The 7,778-nt window shown below is 44.8% G+C and overlaps 1 protein-coding gene across 2 annotated transcripts in view; it reads left to right on the plus strand.

Annotated features, from left to right (window-relative positions):
• Dnpep (aspartyl aminopeptidase) overlaps window positions 1-4,440 on the plus strand; it is a 9,299-nt gene extending 4,859 nt beyond the window's left edge. For both annotated transcript variants that reach the window (XM_005395530.2, XM_005395528.2), the window contains exons 12-15: window positions 301-340; window positions 447-548; window positions 3,786-3,953; window positions 4,290-4,440. In XM_005395530.2, the coding sequence (XP_005395587.2) occupies window positions 301-340; window positions 447-548; window positions 3,786-3,953; window positions 4,290-4,340 (361 nt within the window). In that variant the 3' untranslated portion in view covers window positions 4,341-4,440. The remainder of the gene's footprint in view (window positions 1-300; window positions 341-446; window positions 549-3,785; window positions 3,954-4,289) is intronic.
• The last annotated feature ends 3,338 nt before the right edge of the window (window positions 4,441-7,778 follow it).

Raw genomic sequence — 7,778 nt, forward strand, 5'->3', positions numbered from 1 at the left:
CCCCGGTCTCTTCCCTTCCTCTTCCTTATTCTGCTGAGAGGTTTAGTGGGGACTTCCTTTAGACTGCTCTGAGCCCAACTTGGTCAGTCAAGTAACAGCTAACCCAGGTGTAAGGGATAGGTCTTATCTACATACTTATTTCCATTTGCTATTAGAGGCTGCCTGGAACACTTTTTAGGTCCTGCCACATGGGGTGGAGAAGAGGGTTGTTATCCATTAGAGCTGTTCACCTTGGGAGGCATGGTGGGTGTTGACAGGACTGCTCCTGTGTGCCATCCTGACCCTTATCACCTCTTATAGGGACAAACATGAGGAGAACCACCGGCCCTTATTCCACAAGGTGAGATGCTCCTTCCTCCGTAGGGAAGCAGAGGCTGGGCTGTCTCTGGGCCCTGTCCCTCCGTCTGGGCCTGCCATCATCTCTGCCTCCCTTGGACTCTCCCCAGGGCCCAGTGATCAAGGTGAACAGCAAGCAGCGTTATGCCTCGAATGCTGTCTCAGAGGCCCTGATCCGAGAGGTGGCCAGCAATGTCGGGGTGCCCCTGCAGGTGAGGGGAATGATGTGCTGGAGGGAGCAGGGTGGGGCATAAGCTGATGAGGCCCCCCGTGGGTGGGGCACCTGGAGATGGCCTTTGGTAGAGGAGGGTCCCAGTACATGAGAGGAACGGGGCTTTGAACACAGCTGAATTCAGAGCAGGTGCCCTCTGCCGTGGTGCTAGCCGTGTGGCCTCGCTGGCCTCCTGTGCAGTCTCAGTCTCAGTCTCCACATCTGCAGCGTGAGGCTGATAATGATGCCTGCTTTGCTGGCTTTTTTGTTTTTGTTTTTTTTTTGGTTTTTCTCCGATACCGGGAACCGACCTTGCACTTGCCAGGCAGGTGCTGTGCCGCTGAGCTAAATCCCCAGCCCTTTTGCTGGCTTTTTGTGAGGATTAAAAGCACAGTGTGCTCTTGGCATGCAGTAGGTTAGTCCTGTTTTTCTCCCTGCCAGCATCCCCATCTCCCCTCCGTTTCTCCTAACACCCCTGCTTTCCCCCAAAGGATATTCAAGGCCGAGGAGCCTGGGACCCCAACTACTCATGTTCCCTTGTGCCTTGAAAATCACTCATCTAGTTCTTTCTCCTTAGTGTGCATGTGTGTGTGTGTAGACGCACACGTACCCATCTGTCTGTCTGCCTGTTTGTCTATCTAGACTGTTTGGACAGTCCAGTGACAAACGTAGCAAACAAGTTCCAGTAGTCAGGACTGAGTCTGGTGTCCTGATCCCAGTTCTGGACTCTTGCTGCTGCAGGGTCCCTGTCTTTGCCCCAGTAGAGCCGATGGTTCCACTCTCAGGAAGGCCTCGCAGAGCAGCTATGGGAGGGTCCAGGGAAGAACATCCTGGGCAAAGGGAGCAGTGGGAAGGCCCCAAAAAGGACAGATAGGAGCTTGGTCTGGTAGGAGAGAGCAGGAGGTGCAGGGAAAAAACCTGCCTAGACTCAAGTGCAGGCTGTCCAGGCCATGAAAGGGCATTTGAATTTTATTCTAAGGCAGGTTGAAGACAGTGGAGGATTTTTCTCAAATCACTGAACAGCAGAAGCAGGACATGCATACTTCAGAAAATATAAGTAGAAACAAGGAAGTAAAACATGAATCTCAGGCTGGAGATGTAACTCAGTGGTAGAGTGCTTACCTAGCACATGCAAGGCCCTAAGCTCAGTCCTGCAAAAACAAAACAATAACTCAGCAAATCCCCAGAGATATATTTGCCAAAATTTTTTCTCTGCATATACTTACTGTGTGGTGGCATGCATCTGTAATCCTAGCACTTGGGAGGCTGAGGCAGGAGGATCCTTGCGAGTTCGAGACCAGCCTGGGCTACAAAGTGAGCTCAAGGCCAGCCTGAATTGCACAGCGAGACCCTGTCTCAAAAAGACACACACAAAAAAATACTAGACATATTTTTTCTTACCTCTTTTCACTCAGTCATCTCCACCTTTCCAGTAAGTTTATGTTAATTTGTTTCTCATCACATATGCAGATCACTTTCAGTTTTTCCTACTTACTCCACCCTCTCCAAAAATATATTTTAAAAAATCTTAAATACGTATAGTTTTAAAAAGTACGACTTGCTACATATTCCAGGCTAACTTTAACTCACTACATAGCCCAGGCTGGCCTCAAACTCATGATCCTCCTGTCTCAGCCTCCTGTGTGCTGGGATCACAGGTGTGTGCTATCATGCCCAGCTTCCCAAAATATTCTGTACAGTTATTTGGCTCACTATAGTACCCAGTTCAGGATCAGGAATTGTATCTGGCTGATATTTTCCTTAAATATTTTTAAAATTTAGCACACTTGCACACACCTGTACATACACCCTATTCTCCCCACCAACACTTTTTTTTTTAAATAACACTGGACTTTGTATCTGAAGACTCGACGGTTTCAAATCAAACACTTTTGACGAGAAAACATCATGGCTGGTATTCCCTTCATATTGATCACATACATAATATCTGGGTGACCCACCCTGTGGAGTGGACCCCATTGCACTGAGGTGCCCTTCAGTCCTCCCATATTATGGAGGTTTCCCTCCACTGGCTGGACAGTAGCTGTGTAAGCAGTGAGTTCCCCATCAGACACCAGATGGTTTTCATACTAATTGATAATCCTTGCCTAATCAATATTTCATCAGAATTGACTGAGAAATGCCACCCTCTTCATTGATCCTTTTCAGTCTCCCATAGAGTAGAATCCCCTCTCCCCACCCCATCAGCCAGGGCTATTTGGTGATCATGAAATGTAATTCCTACTGGAAAGACAACATAAGTACTTAGTCTTCTCAATTCTCAAGGTAATTTTTTATCCCAAATGTAAGTCAGTGTTTTTTTTTTTTTCCTTTCCCTTTTTGGACTGTCATATCATGCGTTTTCACTGATTCAGTATGATCTGGTGTACTGCAGTTACCGTATTTCATGTTCAAATTGTCATACCTTTGACTGGTGGGAGCTCTTTCAGGGCAACTCCTGTGCCCTTGTGATGACTCTTAAAAGTTTCCTTGCTTTTTGGAGGAAACTGCAGGCTCATCTTGTTCATTTTTCTCCACAGACTTCGTTGTTTTGGGGAAACAATTGTAGTAGAGATCACAGTCTAGCACCAGGAGTGTCCATTGTTATTATTGGTGGATGTACTTGGGATCATTTCCATCAACATAGCTAAGAAAAAAATACGTATTTTAGCAATCATGAGTTAATACCGTAATTCTTACTTACACAATAAAATAGCTATAGTTTATTTGATTTCATAATTCTGTTTCTCTTAAACTGAAGGTCTTGATATCTAGCATCATAATATGATTTTCCTGGCTTTTAAAAAAAAAAAACAGTATGAAGAAAATAGTTTCGAAATGCCAATAGCAGTGTTTTTAAAACACAAACTACTGAGTGCTTTTTCTTTGTGTGTGTGTGGGTGGGTGTTAAGAATGAGGATGACAGAAAAGATGTGTTTACAAAATCCCCCTGCCTGCCGTAGAGAAAATGGATTATATATGAGAAATAAGATGAGAGTATCTGGAACCAGGATGGTGCCAGTGCAAGTAGCGAATGAGACCAAGCTAGAATATATTGTCCTTTGGAGTGTGCCATTTGCATTGGCTTTGTGATCTACCACTGGTCCTTTCCAAGTTCCGGCGGGTAGAACTGGATTATCTCCCAGGCTGTCCCAGCCCTGCAGTTCTGAGAAGGCTTCTTCCTGGGTTGGCCTTAACCATACCACATGCAGCTCATGACCTCTCCTTCTTTCTCTAGGACCTCATGGTCCGGAATGACTCTCCCTGTGGTAGCACCATTGGCCCGATCTTGGCTTCTCGGCTGGGGCTGCGGGTGCTGGATTTAGGCAGCCCCCAGCTGGCCATGCACTCCATCCGGGAGACGGCGTGTACCACAGGAGTGCTCCAGACTCTCACCCTCTTCAAGGTAACACCCTCCCCCTGCCGCTGCTGGTGATCACTGGGCTCCTTCCCTTCCTTAGATTGGTTGCTAAGGCAGCGTCTACAGCCCTACGTGGTTGGCCTAGATGATGGGGGCTAGTTGACATGGTGCTACCATAATGCGTCCTTGTTTTTCTCAAGGCTCAGGGACCCCAAAGGAAAATGAGGGGGCAGAGACAGGATGAGGGATAAGAAGATGTTATAGCTGGCATGTGGTGGTGTAACCTCAGCGTTTCTCCTGCTGGGGCTGTGGCAGGAAGTCGGTGGGGTACCCGCATCTGGGCATTTGCTGATTGCAGGTCTCATGTTGCCTCCATTCTAGGGCTTCTTTGAACTGTTCCCCTCTCTGAGCTGCAAACTGTTAGTGGATTGAGGACCCTTGGCAAGACTTTTCTTCCATCCCTTTGCACTTGAGAGGAGAGGTCCTCAGCTGAGCTGAAGCTAGATTATTAAAGTGGATTTTTCATTCAGAACTCTCCACTGTGCTTACTTGGAGACAAGAGGGTGGTGTTGAGCCTGCTTTGAACTTCTGGAACCAGAGCAGAGGGGGAGCCTAGGGTACAGGTAAAGGAGGCCATGGCTTCTGGGGGCTGAGAGTCCTGATTTAAAATCTTTTTTTCTTTTTTAAGTATAGGCCTGAAGTAGGTGAAGCATAGGGTAGATCCATGATCAGAAAGTCGTTTCTTCTCCCACCCTAATTCCTCCTTTCCCCCAGGAAGGAACCTCAATGTTTTTCCCATCCATAGAACAGCCCAGGAGCATAGCTGGCCCTCTGAGGTCTCTGTAGTTAGCATTAGACACCCTCACCTCTGTGCTACCCTGAGTGGACAAGCCTCTTTCCCTTCCTGCCAGGTTCCCTTGGGAGCTAGGAAGAGCAGGGGACAGTTTTTGTTTTTTTTCCCTTGGTCTTCCACTTCTCAACAGTTCCTGTTACCACTTAATTGTTAATATATCATCAAGAGAGAAGATTAGCACCAAAAAAATTAGGCGTAAGTGTTATAAACCAGCCTGTCTTTCCCCCAAAATAATTGTACTCACTAGTATTTCCAATTTCTTTGAAATTTGTGTAGAAATTAATACCTATATAAATATGGTCACATAAGCTAAAAATCTTGCAATGATATGGGTACATTTTCATATTGATAACAAGTTTAGTTTGACAATGGCAAAAAATTAGTACACATTTAAATGTTTCTCAGCATATTAGTCACTTTTCTATCACTGGGACAAAATACTTGATGCCCACAAGTTAGGAGAAGAGATTTAATTTGGCTTATGGTTTCAGAGGGTTCAGTCCATGTAGAGTGGGCTGGCTCCAAGGTAGAAATAGCATTGTGAGGTGTGGAGGAGGAAAGCTGCTCAAGCAAATGGCAGCCAGGAAGGAGAGAGAAAGGAAGGAAAAGGAGCTGGCACGAGAACACACCCTTCCAGGTTTGTCTCTTCATCCCAGCCCCAGCTACTAGCACTTTCAGCTGTGGATGAACCCACTGGTGAGTATAGCAGCCCCGTAATCTAATCACCTTTGAAAAGGCTGACTTCTGAACAGAGGAACTTTCTGGGGGGACCTTTTAGATCTAAATCATAACACTCAGTAACAGCAAGGCCAAGTATACTATGAAATACCATTATGCTGTAGCTGTTACAAGGATAGTCATACATGCTAACACAAAGAGATCACAAAGATGTTGTTGAGCAGAAAAGGCAGGTTACCAAATTGCATAGAGCGTATTTGATTGTATGCAAAAGCCATGTACCCACAAAAACATTTGTATGGGTATGTGAATATTCGTATGCTTGTAGATGTATAGAACAAAACCCTGAAAAATATACATCATACTTTTAATAGTGATTTTCTACATTTGGTGACAAAGGAGACTTACATTCTTGTAATGGTTTCCTTCTATACAAGAAGATGTGTTCATATATAATTTTTTTTTCACCTTAGACTATTTGTAAAATTATAACACAGTATTTTCTTGAAATTTTTTGAGACAGGGTCTTGCTGTGTAGCCCAGGCTGGCCTCAAACTTATGGCAATCCTTCTGCCTCAGTTTTCTGAGTGCTTGGGATTACAGGCGTGCCCCACCACACCTGGCTGTACACACTATTTTCTTGTATAGATGTGTTGACAATTCCAACCAGCAGTGGGATGAGTATCTTTTTTTTTTTTGGTAATGGGAATTCAACTCGGGCTTGCTCATGCTAGGCAAGCACTCTTCTATTGAGTTGCATCCCCAGCCATTTAAGAAACATTTTTTTTAAACTTTGAGACAGTTTTGCTAAGCTGCCCAGGTTGGCCTCAAATTTGGGATCCTCTTGTCTCAGCCTTCTGAGTAGCTGGGATTAAGGCATATGCCACCATATCCAGCAGGGATGAATATTTTTGTATGTATATATTGTACTCTTGCCTAATTTTTACCTGTGTGATAATTTTTAGAAATGAAATTATGTAATCAAAGGTATGCATATTTAAAATGTTGATAAATACTGTCACTGTCCATGTAAGTTTGAAATCTTGGGAGGTGGAGTGAGCCCTGGCACTACCTAGACCAGAATTTTCCATTTACAAGGGTCACCACACTTCTCAAAGCACTTTCGTGCTTAACTGTTTGGATTCTCATAGATTTCTGAAGTTGAGTGTTTGGCCATAGCTGGAGGATTTGGCCATAGCATTTTCAGTTTATTTAAGGAACTCCAAGAAGTTAGGGTGACTTGTGCATAACAGAGGTTCAGGGACACGTCCGTTATAGAGCTTTTTCTATCCCACCTGCTTCTTCCAAGGGCAGCTAAACCCCAGCCTTAGACTAGTCATCTTCGTTTGTACCTAGTTTGGTTAGAATGGGTAACTCCTGAGAGGCCAGCACACAGATACACAAATCTTCCATCATATTGTCTTTCTTTTTCATCTGACAAATACTAATGGAGCCCTGGGCCATTCCTGCACTCAGACACCTTACAGTCTAGAATGGGAGAATAGTTACACATCATTTGTAAGATGGTCACTTCAATTCATTCAACTGATCCTTAGAACCTACTGTATACCATAGAGTGAGCTAGAAAATTCCTGCTCCCCATGTGTTTGCGTACAGATCTAATATGTCACTTTCCTCTGAAAACACTTTAAAGACCTTGCTATATCATGGATAAAGTCTGAGAATTTCATCTGACCCACAGGACCTTCAGGATCCTTTGTTGTCACTTTTACAGTCTCATGTGGGTGCCTCCCCAGAGGTGGTCCTTCTGTAAAAAAATCTAGCAGTTTCCTCCCATCTGTGGATCCCACTGGTATCCAGCAGGTTTACCTATTTCTAAGTGCTTACCACCCACTTAACCCATTAATTTAGACAAATCTCTTGGTTGTAATGGGCTTTAGTTTGCTCCAAGAGGGAATAGAAGTATGTGGAAAGCCAAGATGACACAGAAGACACTTGAGAATTATAAATAGCAAACATCAGCTTTTGATGGTGGCCTTCAGAATTTAGAACCTTCCCCTGATGACGGCTAAACATGGTGGAGGATTGTTTTTAAGATCTCTTGAATGCATCAGAGATGAGGTAACCAGGTAATGAAACTACCTGGCTGAGGTCAGGGAGAGGACAAGAATTCCCAGAGGCCTGTTGAGGACTTCTTTCTCTGGCTGTGTTAGCCTGCCCCTCGGAAGGCAGCCAAAGGACTGGGCTGTGGTTTGAGAGTGCACAGACTGGGGACAAAGATTGGAGTTTAAAGCCTACCATGGTTTGGCACTGTGATGAACCAGTAAAGGTTGGAACCTAAAATGTGGAGGAAAACTAGAAATTCAGGAGTCCCCCTA

This window comes from Chinchilla lanigera, unplaced genomic scaffold, assembly GCF_000276665.1.
Source record: "Chinchilla lanigera isolate Chin_1 unplaced genomic scaffold, ChiLan1.0 scaffold00052, whole genome shotgun sequence".
NCBI lineage: Eukaryota > Metazoa > Chordata > Mammalia > Rodentia > Chinchillidae > Chinchilla > Chinchilla lanigera.